This window comes from Opisthocomus hoazin, chromosome 26, assembly GCF_030867145.1.
Source record: "Opisthocomus hoazin isolate bOpiHoa1 chromosome 26, bOpiHoa1.hap1, whole genome shotgun sequence".
Lineage (NCBI taxonomy): Eukaryota > Metazoa > Chordata > Aves > Opisthocomiformes > Opisthocomidae > Opisthocomus > Opisthocomus hoazin.
In genome coordinates this window covers 2473153-2494016 of record NC_134439.1, presented here as the reverse complement: position 1 = coordinate 2494016, position 20864 = coordinate 2473153, and the positions used below count along the sequence as shown (strand labels likewise).

At 39.8% G+C, this 20864-nt stretch overlaps 1 protein-coding gene across 3 annotated transcripts; it reads right to left on the bottom strand.

Moving 5' to 3' along the window:
* Position 1: 1 nt before the first annotated feature.
* Positions 2-20794, bottom strand: NBR1 (NBR1 autophagy cargo receptor). Of its 3 annotated transcripts, none has more exons than XM_075443365.1 (21): positions 20612-20794; positions 18155-18217; positions 16816-16834; positions 16405-16427; positions 15563-15778; positions 14919-14993; positions 13564-13781; positions 12335-12499; positions 11635-11841; positions 10186-10345; positions 9416-9694; positions 7654-7806; positions 7100-7175; positions 6532-6642; positions 5883-6071; positions 5626-5760; positions 4656-5019; positions 4258-4352; positions 3611-3689; positions 2753-2858; positions 2-2366 (listed from the first exon to the last, which is right to left on the bottom strand). In XM_075443365.1, the coding sequence occupies exons 1-21, from the start codon at positions 20711-20713 to the stop codon at positions 2190-2192; spliced, it is 3012 nt and encodes a 1003-aa protein (XP_075299480.1). In that variant the 5' UTR covers positions 20714-20794; the 3' UTR covers positions 2-2189. The 3 variants fall into 3 exon arrangements, with proteins under 3 accessions (XP_075299480.1, XP_075299479.1, XP_075299481.1); XM_075443364.1 differs by having other exon boundaries at positions 2-2363; positions 20612-20765; XM_075443366.1 differs by lacking the exon at positions 6532-6642 and having other exon boundaries at positions 20612-20765.
* Between the last annotated feature and the right edge of the window lie 70 nt (positions 20795-20864).

Below are 20864 nucleotides of genomic sequence, written 5' to 3'. Positions count from 1 at the left end.
GGAGGGATGAAGAGCTTTATTGTGAGGAGGAGGAGAAGGTGGTCCTTCCCCTCGCCCCAGCTGACGCTGAAGTGCTCACGCTAAATGAAATACAGAGGTTGTATCTGCACTAGGGAATATATTATAAATTATACCATGCATCCGTTAACAAAATATACAAAGCCAACAGAAATACATTTTAAGCCTGAGCCTACATTATCTAAATCCTAGTGAACAGTAACCTAAGAAAGACAGCATTTCACACTTTGCCTTTCAGTCTGCAAGGACGTGTCTCTCCTCAAACATTGTAGTGTTTTGTTAATTTACAGAACACGTTAACAGGTACACACAGAAAGAACATGGGTCCTGCTGGGGGGTTCCAGATTAAAGCAGACAACCACACCACTCTAAGAAACTTCACCAGCTACTGCACTTCACCCATGTCCTTTCCCCCTCCTCGTTCTAGAGCAGGCATAAGCCAAAAGGTACTCAACGCAGTCAAGGTGGGGAAAAAAGCAGTTTCAAGTTACAGAAAGATCTTTATCTGGTCCACAGCAGACAGTTGTACTGGTGTACAGAGATGGGAAACACTGCAAAATATTTCTACTGTATTTCAAAATAAACATTTAAGAGTGTACCTTCCACAATCTATAAAAATAGGTTTAAAACAAAGATGGTATGGTACATTTTTTTCTTCAATTATTTTAATGGTATGTTATCTCTAAGGATATTTTATCTTTTAGAAAAATTACTACTGATCATCACAATACTGATACTGGTTCAGCTACATTGTGACAAAACAGGAACACCTCAGTTTGAAGCAGCAGTAGTAAAATATTTTAGGATTAATGGTCTCTTGCTGCAGCAAGGAAAAAAGTTTGCGTGAAAGTAAGAACATAGCCAACACTGCTGTCACCTTCACGGGACTGGACTCTGAAAAGCTATATATGGATACACCACTGCATAGCAGTGGATGTTGCTTGTTTCTTGTGATTCTTCAGAATCAAAAATCTCTCTCAGCACATTTAGAAGGGAATTCTTAGACTTCCAAATTAAATATGGGCATCTAAAGAAAAATCTCGTGAGAAAAAAAATGAATCCTACAGATGCGTCTATGGAAACACGGAAGCAGCTAAACCATCACAGAAGACTGTACACTTACAACTGCTTAAATTAATGCATTTTTCAAACTGTAGCGTAAGTCACACAATTCCTACCTCAATCACTCTTCGCACTCCTAAATATTACCAGAATTTGTACTCCAATTCAGGTCTAGGCTTCTACACAGTCTTCAATTCTTCTATGTGGTATTAACAGAGTAAGAGGTTTGCACTATACTGAAAACCGACAGTGGGCCAGTTTCTAACATTTTTACAGAAAGCCTGTAAAGATTTTTAGAAAGGCCTTTCCTACCCTTACACTCCATTTTTAACAAAATATTTTATGTAGGCTATATCTTCCTGTTTGAGGTATGTTTTGCACTATCATTACTAGAGATGCTTCGATTGCTGCTCGTAAACTCACTCTCCTGCTTCCTTCTGCTTCAAGAAACAATGACTTTCCTGGTAATCGTCAGTTTAACAGTGGTTACACTTCTGTGGAGCTGTTTGATGGTTCAAGACAGCTTTCGTGTGTGAGCAGCCTTTTCCTTCTAAGAATCCTTTGTAAAGTTTAAGTCTGTAACATTCCTACCACGCATTGGACAAATAAATTACTAAACCATACCAAGAAGAAACAACTTGCTAGTTGTGGGCATATCCTGTAAATTAGGCAAGACTACATTTTGCAGCAGCATTTGACATTGACTCCTATTACAAAGCTTGTTAAAAGTCAACAAAACAAGTTTCCAGCTGCCTTAAAAAACAAATCTTGCACACAATAAAAGGGGAAGTTCTCATTTGGGTGGAAGTTTACAGTAATTACACAGGACTCCCTGATAAAAGGATTCAGTATGAAATTACAGACTTCAAGACTACTCATTTAACTATGAGGTCCAAATAACAGCTGAAATTCTCGTTTCTAATTCATAAGATGCTGGGACAAGTACTGTTTGACATTTCCATGAGAAAAAAAAAGTCAAAACTCAAAGAAAAGCCAAAGTTTTAGCCATACCTCCAAACAGAAAGCAGCTGAGGAGCAGCCTGCTGCTGTTGCAGTGTTTAATAACAGTTTACTCAATGAAGACAACTCCTTCCCTCCACCAGGAAGGTTCAGCAACTACTGCTGTACCAGTCGCTATTACTGATCTGAAGCAATTCAGTTACCACTTGAACCATATTATTGTTGTGTTTCTTCAGCAGTCGCAGGTTTAACTGCCTGTCACAGAATCCCATCTCACACAGACTGGATAGAAGAGTGGCAGTGTGCTCTTCTGTAGCTGCAGGCTGCTGAAAACAAAAGGTAGTAAGATAAGCTATAAAAAGATAATTTATTTTTGCCATTTGAAGCAGTGGTCCTGCGCTATAGTGGAATATAATTAAGGCACAGAAGCCCTTTTGTCCACAATTAAGCTGTTTACGCTCACTTTCACTGTTCACTTACAAAGGTGAATTACTACTCTTACATGATGCTACAAGAGACATGCTTCTATCCCCATGGTAAGGATTTCCCTATCTCTTGGCAGAGCAGCATACTTTTAAGGGATGCCATCAAGCTTAACATTTACTGTTGCATGAAGTCCTATATAGAGTACAGATACACTGTAAAACATAGACCTATAATTTTAAGGTTGGCATCCTATGAAACTCACATAGCACACAGGAAAGACATTTACCTGTTCTACAATGGGTGGTCCGGCAAATAATGCTTTGTAGGCAGAAGCAGCAACTGACAAAGCCCCTTTAACTAGTTCTCCTGCAATGCTGCTTCCTTGAGGGTATCTGCAGAGAAGTCAGGTATTACTTTAGGGTCAGTAGAGCCAAATGTTTGCTTCAAGCGAAATGCAAGTTTCTCCCTGTTGATGTGCCAACTGAGATCTAGTTCTTGTTGGAGAGAACAACCTAAGATGCAAAGGAATTATTGCTGTTCGGGAACTGAGCTATCCAGGAAGCTCATTTCTTCTCTCTTGATACCTTCTATTAAATTGTGGTTTTACGCTAGAGTAGCTTGCTTTCTATAACATGGCCATTTGTAAAGAATTACATATTTTCACCCAGAAAAGTACATCTATACATTAAAGCTGTGCACTGTGACACATCCATTCAGGCCAGAGCAACTTCCGTTTGTTTCCCATCAATTCTTAAGTCACTCAATACTCCGCTCAATGTTTTGTCTTATTCCTCCAGCCTCAGTATCTTAAGATGCTTAGCTCTGTAGCTAACTTACAAAATCCTTACTTCAAGAATCCTGAGATTTTCCAGGAAAAAAACACAGAATTTTAGAAGGATTCAGCTTGAGCTCTTCAAACACTTCTGCTTGCCAATTCTGCATCCTTCATATTCATGTTTAAGTAGAAACTGAGATCTTATGAAAACAGAGCATTATACAGTTCAGTGTACGTTTCCTTTCAGAAGGGAGGCCTTTCTACCAGAATACTGACTACATGATATCTATAAGCCAGTCCTTTTTCCTAGGTGCCTAATTTAGCAGTTCCTAGTTTAAAACAGTATTTGTGAAGTCACAGCTTCATTACCTTGGGTATTCCGAGCACTTTTGTTTGCTAGTTAGAAATCCAGAAGATCCTGGTCCATGACTATCTTCACCTCTGGCTTCTGAAACAGGAAGAAAAAATTATCATATCAACATACCCAGTCAATGAGAAGCTGAAGAAATGCAACACATACATAAATTAAAAGGAGTGAGATTCAGTCCAAAACTCATACCTTCCACTTTAGTTATCCAGACACAAGCTACATATATAGGATTCTCACTGCAGTCAAAACAATCAGAAGAATTTCAGGAGTCATTTGGCTGATTAGTCAGTGGGTGTTTACTTTAACACGACATGAACTGCGGTGTGAGCTCCCAATGACCGTAACAACAGCTTAAATACATAGCTCGTGAATTCCAGAGCTAGGTAATTTTCCAGACGTCTACAAATATTTCTGAGTACCCTCCTACTATTTCTAATGAATAGATGCCCTTAGCTGATCCACAAAGCCAGTTATTTCTTTAATAAAATATTCTATATAGTAAAATTTCAACACCAAGAGAAAAAGCAATCATTACTTGGTAGAATTCTGCTCTCCTCAAGAGCAACAAGACATCAAATCCAATGCTAGGCATAAGAAATAGGAAGTAACAACAACAGACACACCCTTCATTAAGTATTGTCAATACCTTCTCTTATTTGATTATGAGGAGTGGCAGAGATACTCTCTGAAGCCAGTACGTTTGGTTCTTGGGAGATAGGATTCTGAAGAGATGCAAGATCCCTGAGAACGTAAGGCACAGAAATTACTTTTACTACTTTCATTCTATATGTACACAAGTATGTAAGCCAAGATCAACAGACAAAAGAAAAAGCTTCACATGTTCCTTTCTTTCCCTCTCTTGCACTCACCTAATCAGTGAGTACAGGCTTTATAAAAAGTTGCAGGATTTAGGACATTCACTCCAGTATGTGACAGAACTTTAGCTGCAACAATTTCTGTTTGGACATTGAACTTAGGCACAATACCCTGCAGAATCTACAGCAACACTAACATAACCATTCTGTTCTTGTCCAAGAAGCATACCTTTGTGTCTGGGGTAAGGTGTCTGCAATCTCTGGGGTTAGTGGTACTACAGCCAGTGTTTGTGAAGTAGTCAAAATATCACTGATGCTGTGGATCTGTGGCTGGCTTCCCCCTCCTGCATTCTCTGCTTCTGTTTCAGGTTCTCCTGTCTTTTCCAAACTGGGCTGAGAAAGAGCCGAACTATACATCGACTCCCCTAAAGGACGACTGGTGTCAAAGCATTCAGGGAGAATAATGATATAATCCTCTGATGAAGCAGAGGAGCCTTGACTTTGAACATCATCTTTATCATCGTCTTCCTCTTCATCAGAATTACCGGCATCACTACAGGGGCTTGCCCTCTCATCAGACAGTGGAAGGTCCCCTAACATGAAAAAAAGAGGGAAGTATCCATACAAAATGGACAATTGTTAATAACAGCAAAGACAGAATTGTCCCAGATATACAAGGCAAGTATTCAGAAACAACTGGAAACCTTTGCTGCTGATATTAATGGTATAATTTGCTTTGTCTGTTGTGGGAAGGGTGTGGAGTGTGAAAGAGTAATAGATCTTACTGTTAAATCTATGCAGATATGCTGCTAATATTAACACTTATAATAAAACCAGAAACAAGAGCTACACCAAATTAAACAGTAGTTTTCAGCACTGAAATTACATGCATCAGAAAGTTCAAAGTACTGACTTCAAGCTACGCATACAAAACAGGGAAGGACCAGCCATACTTAACATATGAACACTTATCCGAATACCCATTCAGAACCTTTATGTCTAAATTTCACCTTTTTTCTTCCCAAGCAGCTGTTAAACTAGCTGCTTGTTCAGAGTACTGACACAAATTTTCTGATGTAATAATGATTCTCTTAATCTATGAGGATCAATTTCCTAGAACATGTCAGATCTTTTTACACCTGATTATTTTTGTAGCCCTTATTACAGCTTTATCTTAAATTCAAACCTATTTTACTTACCACAGTCGTTTTCTGTCATTGCCTTTGACTGATGAATCTTTGCTTCCTTTTTGGAAGTGGAATTAGTATTTATTCTAGGAGATTCTTCATTTATCACATCGCAACTGAAGGTGTCATGCAATGTTTGTAAGGAGTCTAATAAAACAATCAGGAAAAACAATTCAAGTGTTATCACCCCTGCAGTGCAGGGCAATTTGTGGCCAATGTCTGACTGCAAAAAAGGAAAGCCACAGAAGCCAGCTAAAGACAGTACTCACTCTGGAGGATTTTCTTCTTTTGTGGGGGCTTATGGTCAGGTGCAGCATCCAGGGTTAGAGAGCGAATTACAGTTTCACAGACAAACTGAGTCCCACTCATATCTTCTTCCCCTTCATCCTGGTTCAATGTATGTTCAGCTTTCACTTTCGCTATGCAAGTGTCTGCAGGAAAGCAGGCTTCCGTCATTCCTTTGAAAGGGAAACATAACAGATTATTTTAACACCACCACAAGGAAATGCAAGTATAAGAAGAATTTTTTAGGCTAGTCAAGGCTAATACTGACTTTATGTATTTATTCTTTTTAAAAACTGAAATATTTTGGAATTCAGTTCAAGATGAATGTGCAAGTGACTGAGAAGTATGGGGGCACACCTAGAGCGTCTGAGCATAATCTAGACTATAAAGGGCAAATTACTAGTTCTCCCAACAATTCTGGTAGTCAGACAAATCAAGAGTAGTATTTCTGCTTCTGAATTGTACACGTATTACACTCCATCCTCTACCATCAGAGAGCCAAACAACTTTGTTTTCCCACAGAAGGGAAAGACAGGAGTTGGAATACTTCTTAAGACATCAAGACTGCTGACCGCACAGCAGTGACAACATCCTCCTCTACTCACCCCCAAGCTGCCCACGACTACTGCTTACCAGGCACTGGTTTAAATCCACTCCCCTCATTCTCCTCCTCTATTTGACCTAAGCCAGGTTTCTCCAGGAAGGGGATATCATGTGGCAAAGGGGATATGCATGGAGTCATGACTGAAAAACAAAGGTAGCAAATATAATTGGCACTAAGGGAGTAAGAACCTTCCTTCCTCCAGGAGGCAACCTTTTAAGTTACCCTTTTTTTAAGGGATATTCTTCCAAGACTGAAGAAACTCAGTTATCGTACAAGATAATTTAGTGAAATAAACATCTAGCTTTGCATTACACGGGCACAGGTTGAGCAAAGAAAATGGCAGCTTTCTTCAGTGTCTGGAATCTTATGTCTTGGGGATGTGGAGCTGAAAAGAAGCCAAGACTGAAAAATACAAAGGATACAAAGCACCATCAAGTATCTCCTCTAAGACTGCAGCAAGAATTAAAATGAAAAGACATGAGAGTCTGGAAGACACTCTAGCCTGAAGAGCAAATAAGCCTTTTGCACAAATTCAGCTTCTCACTGGGTAAACAGTTAACCCAGAATGCTAGAGACAGAACATGAGAAGAATCTTACCAACAGGAGTATTGTGTGGCACTCGCTCCAATTCCCGCACAATATTAATGTCCAACAGCTCAAAGGACAGCAAATCCTACAGAAAGAATCACCACAGTTTTCAAACCCTGAAATGGAATCTTATGCTGTACTTCCCAGCACCAGATCCCATTAGTTTACAAGGAGGTCTACTCCACTTCGTTAAGCTACTCGACACAATCTCAGACAGAGGGCAGTTTTCTCATAACATACATCCACATCACAGAATATGGTACACAAATTAGGGCAGCAAGAGGCAAAGCTAAGTGCTCCCTTGCTAGGGGCCAAAGAAAGGCCCAACCCTGTGACTCTTTATTGAGAATCTTAGTCTGTCCTGCACGCTTTTTTCGTATAGTGACAGTCCCCAATACTAATTCAAGAAAATAGTTCTGCAATATAAAACGCAATATATTCTTTCTGAAAATACAGTGGCTATATTTGAACTCAGAAGCTTTTTATTCCTATGGATGTCTATGTACCTACATATCAAACCCAAGGTGGTTTGTTTTATTTCTACACGAATTTTAGCACTTTACCTGTGCAGTGAGGAGATCAACAGATGGGATATAAAATTCTCTCTCACTTGGCAGATTTTTCATCTTTAAAGGATTACTTGGGAGAGGTATTTCAGCCTGCTCCATGATTTCACTCATCAGCTGAGCACCTGCTTCTGTCTTTAAGGAAGCATCCTGGAAAAGCAAAACAATAATGTCCCAGAATCCCCGTAGGCAGGCAGCAAATAAAACAATTACATGAAATGTAAAGCTGGAGTATTGTTTATAAGAACATAGCAGCTTCCCTAAGGGCAAATCATGCCTGACAAATTGGTGGCCTTCTACAATGGGGTTACTGCATTGATGCATCAGGGAAGAGCAACGGATGTCACCTACCCAGACTTAAGCAAAGCATTTCACATTGTCCCACATGACACCTTGTCTCTAAATTGGAGAGAGATGGATTTGATGGATGGACCACTCGGTAGATAAGGAATTGGCTGGATGGTCACACTCAAAGAGTTGTGGTCAACAGCTTGATGTCCAAGCACAGACCAGCGCCGGCAACACGGAAAGTGGGACTGAGAGCACACTCCAGACAGTTTGCCAGTGACACAGGCTGTGTGGTGCAGTCCACACTCTGGAGGGATGCCACCCAGAGGGACCTTGCCAGGCTTGAGAGGTGGGCCTGTGCAAACCTCATGAAGTTCACCAAGGCCAAGTGCAAAGTCCTGCGCATGGGTCAGGTCAATCCCAAGCACAAATACAGGCTGGGTGGAGAGGGAATTGAGAGCAGCTCTGAGGAAAGGACTTGGGGGTGCTGGTTGATAAGAAGCTCAATATGACCCGGCAGTGTGCACTTGCAGCCCAGAAAGCCAACTGTACCCTCGGCTGCGTCAAAAGAAGCCTGTCCAGCATAGCAAGGGAGGTGATTCTGCCCCTTTACGCTGCTCTGGCGAGACTGCACCTGGAGCCCTCAGCACAGGAAAGGCATGGACCTGTTGGAGCAGGTCCAAACGAGGGCCACAAAAATGATCAGAGGGATGGAACGCCTCTCCTATGAGGAAAGGCTAAGAGAGCTGGGGTTGTTCAGCCTGGAGAAGAGAAGGCTCCAGGAAGACCTTTTAACTGTCTTCCAGTACCTGAAGGAGGCCTGCAAGAAAGCTGGAGAGGGACTTTTTACAAGGGGATGCCATGACAGGACAAGGGGTAATTACTTTAGATTGAAAGAGGGTAGATTTAGATGAGATATAACAAATTCTTCACTGTGAAGGTGGTGAGGCACTGGAAAAGGTTACCCAGAGAAGTTGTGGATGCTCCCTGCCTGGAAGTGTTCAAGTCCAGGTTAGACAGGGCTTTGAGCAACCTGGTCTAGTGGAAGGTGTTCATGCTCATGGCAGGGGGGTGGTACTAGATTATCTATAAGGTCCCTTCCAACTCAAACTGTTCTATGATTCCATGGCAAGTAACTTGAAAAGAGTTTTAATTCAACTCATCTTAGAGCCAGAAGGACAAGATCTAACATAAACAGAAATCCTGCAGTGTTTCAGTTCAATCAAAGAACTAGACAAACAGCTGTAACAGAACAGTAACTAATCCCATGACTGTCGAAAAGAACGACCATTTCAGAACTTACAAATGCAGTAAAAGTTGTGTTTCTTTTCTATTAAAAGTTAGAAGCAAACAACAAAGACTCCCTTGGAAATCAATAGCTAGGGATACTACACCATTGCACCACACAATCCTCATCGCTCCTTCTACTAGGCAATTCAGAACTGCCCCAAATTCCTTATGAGTTACTTGCCTGTTTGGTGCTGGAAGCTTTATCCTTCTTAGCATCCTTCCAACTGCTTTCTAGATAGTCAGTAGCTGCGGAGGGATCCACAACAATACTGCACCAGATCCTGGGCCCAAACTGTTCCCCTCTGTGTGACAGTCTCCAGTGAGAGGTATAAGTTCCTTCTATATTAGGAGCTACAAACTCAACTGAAACAGTTCCTACTTGTCCCGGTGGAAGGGATGGCACTAACACATCTTTCTTTTCAGAAGATGCCAAGGTCAAGTTTCCCCACATCAGTTTCAGCTGAAATATACAACAGAAAAAGCAAAAGTTAACTTCACAAGCTTCTCTGCAAACTGTGGGCAGTGACGAACACGAATTAAAAGTTACTCTGCTGAAAGCCCTTGTAGATACCAGGCATGCAGAAGAGAGGCTGTTAGTAAACATTCTCATATTTAGTCGCTATGACCACAAAGTAAGATATCTCATCTCTCAACATGAACTCAGTCACTCTCAGAAGAAAGGCTTTCTGAAGTCAGAAAAGCAACACACTCGTTTTAAACAAAGTTTAACTGTAATATTATAAAAGCACTGGAAGACATGTCCAGTGATGTTAATCTTGATGGCTTTCCTCCTATAGTGTGCAGTTGTAAAGAGTCCCTAGAAAGCTTATCGCCCCAGAATTCCCAGCCTGTGAATTAACAGGCCAAATGAATCTTTAAACAGGTTCTGACAGAGAATATAATCTTCCAGAATCATCTTAGTGTGCAAAAGTAATAGCAAAAGCAAGATACCTTTGTGTCTGAGCTCCATTCCACATTGCCAGTATTTTTCATTTGCCAGTGTTTGACAAACTTTGTTCCTGGTTGCAGGTGAGTCCCATCTGGCAAATTCTCATCCACAAATACTGCACTTCGTGTTGGGACAACTGCTTGGAAGGGCTGACTAGGACTCCTAGGATTGGGGGGGGGGGGTGGGAGGGGGGGTGGGGAGAAACAAACAAAAATATACCAGAAAAACACCAAAACTGAGGAAGTCATTCGGCAGCCATTCCACTGGCTGAAAATGGAGGAGCCATTTAGTTTTTCTCTAGAAATGTTTCAAAATTCTAACATTTTAGTTACTGTTTTCATCTTAAGTCTAAACACCACATAGCAGTTTGCTAAAGAAAAAAAGAAACACACCAATATTTGCTTATTTGGAAGAATACTATAATAATTACAGAACTGAGGTTTAACAGAGAAAAGTTCACAGTACTTCACCTGATTTGATTTAGTCTGACAGCACCTCAGGCTATGCTATTCTCTTCGAGAACGAAGTCATTATCTTTATGATGTTGAATCAAAAAGATTGTGCTACAGTCTAAGCACTAGTGTCTTTTACCTGGCCTCACAAACAAGACTTTTCAGCAAAATATCATATTTTTCATGAAAGGGGTTCAAGAATAGATTTAATCCAAAGCTTTACTGTTAATTTGGGCACACTGAGAGGCGACTGGTGAAGCAGCTCGCATGTCAACTTTAAAAGATCTAAAAAAAGAATCTGGACCTAAGTTAGCATTGGTTTTGTTCCTGTTATGTGCCTGTTCATCAAAAAGCAAGCAAAGATAGCTATTTCAAGCTCCTCACAAATGTGACTTGTTAATCTTAATTTGACTTATAAATGCCCTAACTGGAAGGGATGAATTAAAGAAACTAGAACTACACAAGTTTTACACCTGTACATTCGTAAAACTAAAGGGAATGGAAAATGCAAAGTGGTTGCCTGCAAAGGCTGCTGAATAGTGAGCCTCAGCCTAAGATCACATAAAAAAAGGAAAAAGAAAAAAAGAGCACTGACCATAAGCACACAGAATGCACGTGACTTTATGCAGACACTTAATCTAGCAGGAAAACACAGGCATTTTGAAAACTGGCAGTAATGTTACTTTACACTGTATGTGCTGGCGTGAGTATATATGTAATCCTAGGCATTCCCCTTCCTCCTAAATCTATATAAATCTGTGAGTTTTCAGTAATAACCACTAGTTGCTTTTTTTCTTCTCCTACTCTCCTCCCAACTAAAAACAATAAAAACCACTCCACCTTGCAAATTCCATTTAGACAAAATTGTCACAGGGTCCAATGACAAATGATGCTTTAAATAAGCGACTTCATAGCCTTCCTCCTGTTACTCTAACTTGGTTTCATCACAAATGGACAGACAGCAAAACTAACAAATGCTCATCTAACAACATCTCTTACAGGAAGGTATTAGGTTGGAGACTCTCAGATTTCATAGTAGTTGAGCCACTCGTTTCCAATACATGGACAGAGTTCCACAGATGAATTTTCCTGTGTAATTTTAGCTGCTTTTTGAGCTCTCGGACCTCTGCCTTTCGCTGTTTCTTCTCTGCTCGTAATCTTTGCTTTTCTGCTTTCAGAAATCTTTTGTCCATCTGTTTCTGGAGCCTGAAGAGAGAATAAGTCACCTTGTTACAACACATTAAATTGACTAGAATTTAGCTTTAGCCAACACAAGTCTTAAGTCTAAAAGGGAACACTTCAGGAAATTTCTCACACTCTAGACTGGATACCAGATGATTTTAAAAGAACATCTTCATGGTTGCTTGTGAAGATACTTTAAATGGCCTCAGTGAAAAAGCAAACTTAAAGGCAGATCAGAATATGCTGAAAGAAAAAGTAAGCTATCAAAGTTTGCTAACCACCTATGACACAAAATTCTGTCTTTTTTACATTGTCATTAAAAATGCTCTAAGATTTGTGACTTAGGCCATTTGTAAGTACATAGCTATTGTTAGCTACTAGCAATGAAGTTTGAGTACCATTTCCATTCCTTGCTGTCTCTAAGTCTAAAATAAAGCCAAACATCAACCCCAATATGGGCGTTTCCACTTTGCTATCACGATAATCTTGTCAGGTATTGACAGGTGCCACCATTTACCTAACTTGCTCTAGAGTAGCAGGCAGGCGAGGTGAAAACTCTGCAAGGCTGTAATTCTCAGCAATACATAGTACAGGTCTTCGCAGCTTTAACAAGACATGATTAGGGTCATGTGCAAATGTTCCTGCTTCACACTGTTCACAGATATTGTAGGCTGGACAAAGGCTGCAAAGCAGAGAAGGCAGGTTACCAAGAGACAGACAAAGAATTAACGCACTAGAAAAAGACAATGACAATTAATCCTTACATTTCTGCAGGAAAACAAACTCTGTATCATCCTACCATTCAAGTAGTGCTTGAGTAAAACAAAAACTGGTTCTCTTACTTATAAATCAGTATTTGGAGCCATCTGGAATATCTAGATCAGTATCTCTCTTCTTGCCAAAACTGCAAGACAGTTCTAACTTCCTTCTTGAGCACACATTGAAAAAACCTGATGCTTCCTTCAGCACAAGTGACTAACAATTCTTGCTATAAAGGATAAAACATTATACTGAAATCCAATGCCGGAAACAGCATCATAGTTATGGAAATACAGAGGATGAGTCAACTGAAGTATTCAGGGATACAAAGCAGACTGCTCATGCACAAACATGACTGGTAAAAAACAAACTGTCAACTCCTGTCAGCAACAAACAGCCAAAGAAAAACTCCTGTTGGCATTCCATTCACTGCTGCTGCCTAGTCCTAAAATACTTACCTTTACAGCAATTGCCTCATTCAAATAAACACTTCACTTCTAACACTCACCAAAACCTATTTCATATTATTAAACTGACAACAGTGAGATCACTAAAAAAAACATGACCTGCCTTAGTCTCATTGACTGTGAGAACTAAATAAAGGACTATTACAGACTGGTGGTTAAAAGTTTGGGGGTTTTGTTTCGTTTAATGAACTGAGTGAAACATTTTCCTTTACAATTACTGCATGCTATATGCAAACAAGGTAAAGAGTGTTTGAAAATACAGCAAAGTGTTATAAAGTTCTCTCACTTTAACAATCACATTTCCTCAGATTAGTATTAATCTTGCTCTTATGCAGATAAGCACCAGTCACCACAGCAGAGAACATAAGCTGTTTGTGAGACACATACTAGAGGTTCTGAAGTGTACAGCATGCTGCAGATTAGAAATCTCTAAGTCTACAACATCAAGACAGTTTTTCAGACTCATTCATATGCTTTAAATGTTAGGTTTCCCATATTCCCATCTCTCATCATATTCTACCTGCACTGGTAGCGAACTCCAACAATTCGGGCCTGGCAGTTGCAGCAGGAGATCAGCCAGTCATACTGGTTGCCATTCCCTAACTGGCCTTCTGAAGTTGGAGGTGCTGCTGCAAGAGAGCTCTCAGAAAAATCTGGAGGCTGATTGTGATGAACAAGCTTCTCGTATAGCTTCTGTTCCAGTTTCTCAACAGTTTCCTTAACTACTTGTTCCCTGAACTGGAAAAAAAAAATTAAAGTAGTCATGGATGAGACCCACCCATGCAGCTTCAAAAGTTGGATTACATTGTGCCAAGACTCCCAATCCATAAATCATAAAGCAGCTCAGAATGCACTTCCCAGCCCTCCAGCATATTCAAGACGAACTCAAACAAGTACCACATTCTTCAAAGAGGATTTGTATTTTAGAAAATATCAGCCCAGAGGTTTTAGCAGAGCAAATCAAAAATCCTATATTCGTGTTTACAATATTAAGATTCTTCCATAACCTTGCACAAAGAGAAGGAAACTAATCTCTGAGACAATTAACACAATTCTTAACAAATCCCTCTGGAGTCTCTATCATTAAGTCCTGATTTTGTCCACCAGTGACGTTTTAAATATAACCACTATGTTCCCCTATCCTTAGTTTGTATAAAGAGGTGGCAAAGGAAGGGAGATGCTAGGGGAAAAAAAAGGCTTAAAGATAAATGCATATACTATTATACTACTGTACCTTTTAGTTTCAAGAACTCACTAGCTAATTAATTCTTAGCATTCATATTTAACTGCTTCTCAGCAGTTTAACAGCTCTTCAAAACAAGTTAACACCTACACCTGATTAATCTAGAGGTTATACTCAATGGCCTTCTGAAAGTATTTTCAACTGAACAATCAAGAAAAGCAAGGTCACTAAATTCTATACTTCAAATCTCAGAAAACCCTACTGCACTACTGAACTTGTCAAACAAGATTTGCCAACAGCAACACTGTGTTTCATGCTCTGTCTGATCATAGTGCCCTGAAGTTCCTATGACTACCTGGAGTGCAACAAGGATTCTAGCATGGGAGCTAATTAAAACTACACTCAAACCAACCAACTGCATAAACCAAACAATCTACTTTTGACAAGAAGTGGCATGTATCAAACTTTCTTTAAGGTAACACCTACACTGTACAGTTATATTTAAACATCTAGTTTCCATTTATCACCACAAAAGTAGAGTGATTATATGCCAAATGCCCTTTAAGATCCTGGTCGCAACTTCTGAGAGTGTGATCACATGCATAGAGTTAGGCACCACAGGTATCTTTTCCACCAATAGCCTCTTGAGTATTCCTTTAAGAATACTAAAATTCAGAAGAAAACACACTTACTGTTTCCAGATAGCTAGTAAACCATTCTGGCGGATTTTCATTTGTTCCTCCTGTTCCAGGGTGATTTAACTTTTGCTGGGGGGGGGCAAAAAGCAAGAAAAACAAACAAAAAAAACTACACCACAAGTCACAAACCGTAAGTATGCAAAGCTGCAAAAAAAACCTCAATACAGCAAGTTAAGCACTTTCAAATAGCTATCTCATGAAATGTCTTTACAAAAATAAATTTTAAGTTCTCCAGAAAACAGCAGAAAAGCAATACAAGGAAGCCATTAACATTTTCCTGAAAGATTCCTGCCTTATTATCATTTGAGTGTAATTGCACATCAAAGCCAAAGAAATCAAGCCAACCAGAAGTTACTAGATGGCAACCAGGGCTTCAGGAGACCACTTGCTTTGTTCATCATAATACTTAACAATGGTTAACATGCAAGAATCTGTATTTCTAAATGCAGCATCAAAATACCCTCTTGAAGACATTCAAACAGATCTGCAAGCTTCAATGTGCAGGTAGTAGAAAATGAAGACCAACTTCTGAACTTAGTGTTTTTATGTATGGGTAAAGATGATGATCAGTCTATAAAGTGAATTACACTTACGAATTCTTTGTTTTTACGAATATATAATCCAGCTGTGCATCCTACCTGAACTGTCAGCTCCTTTTCATTTTTTAAGTCTTCCTCTAACCCCTGAGCTAGCACGGAATAGTGTGAAAGAGGTTTCTTCTCATCTGTAAGAGGTGCCAACTTTTCTGTCACAGTTTTTTCATGTAGTTGCAAAGAACAATATGAAGTTTCTTTCAGAGAAGAGTTTTCTTCATACACATTCATCTGAAGTTGATTTCCTTGTTTAACTGCAATCTAAACAGACAGTACATACACACATCATGTTTACTCCACTTACAACCAACATACAAAATCCCATAAAAATACAGCACTACACTACAATGGAGAGGTTGAGGAAAGACTAACACACACAAAACGAAAAACTGAGTGAAATGCCAAGGTACAGTCAGCTGATAGTCTATTCTGGTTTTCTTCAAGGTTACCAATATGCTTATTGAAAAGTTTATTATAAGCAAAAGGTTAATTATGCAGATGGTCTGCAGGAATCTTTCGATCTACAATAAAGCTGTTCATATGAGCCAGAAAACAATAGAGATTCTGTCCAGGAACTTACAGTAAATTTTCATTTATGATTATTTTCAAATTATTATCAGATCTGAAATTCAGGCCATGAACAAAAAGTTCTGAAAGCATTAGTATTGTACAACTGAAATTTAAAGGAATGCAATTCTTATTTTGCCTAAATTAACAGCTTATAAAGTAAATAAGCATTGATACCAATTAAATCAGTGACCATAGCTGGAAAACTGAGCTATTCTGATTTCTATGGGCCAGGTAATGCTGTTTTTTTTTTCTCAGCTACACCCATTACTATTGGAGAAGGATGACTATATTGAAAAAAAGTCAAAGAGAGCATTTACCTTCAGAGCTTCTTCATATTCCTCTAAAGAAAAAAGGAAAGAAATGTGAATTTTCTCTGTCTCAGACAACAGATGTAAGTTTGGTACATAGAATTTAGGGACCATTACATCAAGGAGTGTCTCCCACAACTCTTGTAAATTCCTTTAAAATAGCACTACTGAAGGAAGAAGTTGTATATATGGCAACAAACATGTTCTCACAGCTTAAGTCCATTAAGTTAATGGACTTAACATTCTATTAATTTACTCATTTTTGATTTATTTCTATAGATCAAAAATGCCTTCCTTTGGGAAGAATTTGATGCCACACATAAAATCCAAAACTCAAAAAGCAAGCATTCTCAATTGCTTCCCCAAAAACGTGAACTGGGGTCTGTTTACTGATTTCACTTCAGCAGAGTAGCAGCTCACCTTTGCTATTCACAGAGACCTGCAAAGAGAAATAACAGTGAGTAATAGCCACTGATCAATTTCTGTGATTCTCTTAAAATTAACATGCTTTCAGATTAAATGTACTTGTATTCAGAGCTTCTAAAATACCACTCCTCCTTCAGATATTTGTTATTGCTGCCATGTTTAATCATTAATCAGTGTTATGGTGTTCTGGAGCAGACCATGTTCTTTACTAGATTTGCAGAACAAGCAAGACCTCTGGCACCTATTAGCATCCAGAACAAGTGTGGTCTCATCTAATTAAGCTGGTGCCAGCACCACTGGGTGTGCTATACAAGTACACAAAGTTTGGACCCAGTTGCTTTTAATGCCCAACATGAAACACTTAACTGTTCTTTTGACTTAGATACAAGCCAAGCCTATCTTCCACAGGTGCTCATTTATCAATTTTGCACATAGAAGATGCTAATACAAGAAGCTATTTAATCACTATAGCACTGAATGATTTTGAACAATACTGTATTAGTATTTGAAAAAATTCTTTAACAGATGTATCTATATATTTATATAGATACAGGCTGGCAAATAAGGGCAGAATCTTTCCCTGAAATACTGCTAGAAGCATCTTGACATTTCTATTTAGGGTGGGAGAAAAAAAAAACACCAAAGATTCCCATCTCTGCAATTTAGTAGAGTTACAAAACAAGTAGTGGAACACAGAGCTTGCACAAGTTATGTTCTGTTTGAAAGCTAGATTCTACTCTAAATCTCTAGATAAACAGAAAGAATATGAGAGGGTGAGGTTATGCCAAGCAGAAAGTTACTCAACCAGGACAACTAGAAGTAACCAACTTGCTTTCTGAGTCACTAATCTGCTTGGAGATTATAGCATTTGCATAAAGCAAGCAGAGGATTTGAGTACACTGTATCACTGAAGTAAACATATGCTAATAACAGGGGACCTACATTTTTCAGAGGAAGGAATGTAGATTGAAGAGACAGGGCTTTACCATGGCTGCAAACACAAATAGTTACAACTACCTTATTCTAATAAAATGAAAAATAAAAAAGCCCCTCAACAGAAGCATCCCTCCCTCAGAGCACACGGAACCACTGGCTATTTCTATTGGGCAGGAAAATGAAAAGCAGCAGCTTCTAAAAAATATTTAAAAATAAGTATGCTACATTAAGAGTGAAACCACAAGAATAATAGCTATTTTCTTATCAAAGGGGCAACAATGTCCCCTCAGATCCACATAACAGACACTCCTGAAGGACCACTACAAATTACCGAGAGGCAGAAAGGTTCACAAATCATATTCTGGCAGACCTTTTGGGAGGGTGGTGAGTATTTTACCTCATCATTATCCTCATCAATGTATTTGATCTGAATGTTGTCCAGGTCAAATGAAACGTTAACCTGAAAGGAAAACAGAACACAAAATCGCAATAAGAAAGGACTAGATATGTTTTCAGTTAATCACAATTATTAATAGTGAAAAATATTTTAGTCCTTCTGCCCCTCCCTTCAGTTTCTCAGTTGAAATAAACACTGTTTTGCCAAATCCATTCTTCTAGAGTTGAACAACCCTCCCCAGTGCCTTGTCTTCAACCTTTACTGACTTTCTATAATGAAAAGAAAAAATTAATTTCTTTTCATGTTTCACCTTGTCTAGCTAATGTTTACCCCAAAGTAAATAACAACCATTCCATTATAAGAGGATTGGCTCAGGGTTAACGAACTCAGTCATGGTAAACACCACAATATACAGAGGCTAGAGCCAGCAATCACTGAATACTATGCTAACTTTTACATTGAAAAACACCAGGAAGACTGCTCACACAGGTGAGCAGCCTTTCTTTCACAAACCTACTTGTGTTTTGAGAAACCAGGATTAATTCAAGTACTAAAAAGAGCAAAGTATCTCATTCACTACTCACTGGCTGATGCACTGTACATCTGAACATACAAATCCATTCTAAAAATCAGAATTAGGAGGATAAAGCGGAGTAGCTATTTTGTATTTTGCACTAATAGGTCAGAACAAACAGTATCAAATGAACCATAAATGAAGGCAGTTGTTCCCCTATGTTGAATAACTGTCTTTGAGGCTCATGTGCATTTTTATATCATTTACCTACACAAGCTGTATTTTTCTTGACAGAAACTCTCTGAAAAACTGCTGTATCTGGCACACATTTTGCTAGCCTGTACTTAACAGAAGAATATCAGCAGCCTTAGAAGACAGCAGATGGTGGGGAATTACAGAGCACCACAAGAGCACAATGACATAGCCACATACATTCTGCAATGAATGTGCTATAGGCAGGTTCTTCCAGTGGTATATCCCAAATTAATTTTGGGAGTGCAGCAAGAGAATCAGCTCAGCTTGTCAAGAAGAAACTGTGGTCTGTATCTACATTGTCTAGTACCACACATTGTTCCCCTAAAACTCAAGCTAGAACCAGAGATCGCGTTATTCCTTATACACACCAGATGTTTAATAACACATTAAAACATAGGACAGACATAGTTTAACTGATACTACCTTGAAACAGTAACTCACACAACACAGCGCAAAGACACCCAGTGGTACTGCCTTCGTTATGGAAACATTACTGTAATAGAACACCACACCTTGAACAAACACATCGTCACTCGCAGAATACCTAAGATTAAGGGCAACACCAGGCTTACACAGCAATCTGCTTCCAGCTTTGATGCAAGCATGTTTCTGCCTAGTTCAGACATTCCTGCAAGCTCTACTTGACACCAAGTATTTTAGGCATGAGCTAGTGCCTCTTCTAGAAGACTGAAATACAGTGAGTGAAGGTTATGCAGTTCAAACTCTAAATTTGAGTCATTCACAATGCAAGAACCTCCTACAAGGTACGCTGAAATATGTTAACTAAAAAAAGAACTGAAAGAGAGAAACAAAATACTGGCAAGATCTTTTGAGATGCAACTCAGAGTAAGCTAAAAAACAAGAACAGTTGCTACAGAAGAACAACAACAAAAAAGATAAATTACTGCAGCTTCATCATAACCAAGGGAATACTTCCCACACAATTTCAATCTCAGCCAGTACAGGAATTTTCACTAAATAGCACTGGAAATAAACATCCAAAGCAAAACTACTTAATACACTAAGTTCATGATATACAGACCTTCATAAGCAACTGTCTACGCATTCATGGCCCACTAACAAAAACAGTTATATTCAAACTAGCACACACAAGGCAGCAGGAAGCAAGAAATAAAAAAAGCCATGTTTGTGAATCAGTGTCCCAGACAGCAAAGATAAATCTTTCGGGAAATGTTCTGTAAATAACAGAAGAGTGTTACTTGACCGTATCTACTTGAATGAGTAAAAGAATGGCAGATAAAGAGGCACAGACTGCTCTTTATAAGGGTACAGTGCCAAAACCAAGTATCCATAACTGTGGAAAAGAGCAAAGCACACAGCTAAGGCCATCTGTTCACACAGAAAAACAAGTGACCCGTAAGAGGCTTCATCCAAAAGGGGCTTTTCACGCCACTCTACATACGTAACAGGAGTAAAAGTTACTGTTAAAGATAAAATGGAGACTGCAGCAGAATAAAACACGACTTCTAACTGCCTGTGAAATGGGGGACACGGCTTAGGAAGCCAAGCGAGAAGATGCTGGGCCCTCGGAAAGGCGCTTACACTCCCAGCGCCTCACCGAGCCGGCTCCCCACGGCTGCGGCAGGGCGGCTGCGGCAGCGCTGCCCCGCGGCGGGCCCTCTGCTCTGCCTCCCACGGCGAGGCGGGACGGGACGGGCAGCGCTCACCATGGCCTCCACATCCGCCCACGTCGTGTGCGCCGAGTCTGACACCAGGAAACTCTGAGTCTCGCCACGGCAAGTGACGCGCAAGTTCACCTGCGGCTCCATGCCGCGCTCCTGAGGGGGTAAAGCCAAGCTCTGTCAGGCGGCCGACAACCCTAACATGGCGGACAGAACGCGGCCAGCCCCGCGCCGTCCGCGCGGTGCCATTGGTGATCCTAGCTGCCATTCATTCTCCTCACTGGCCTGGTTGGCCGGC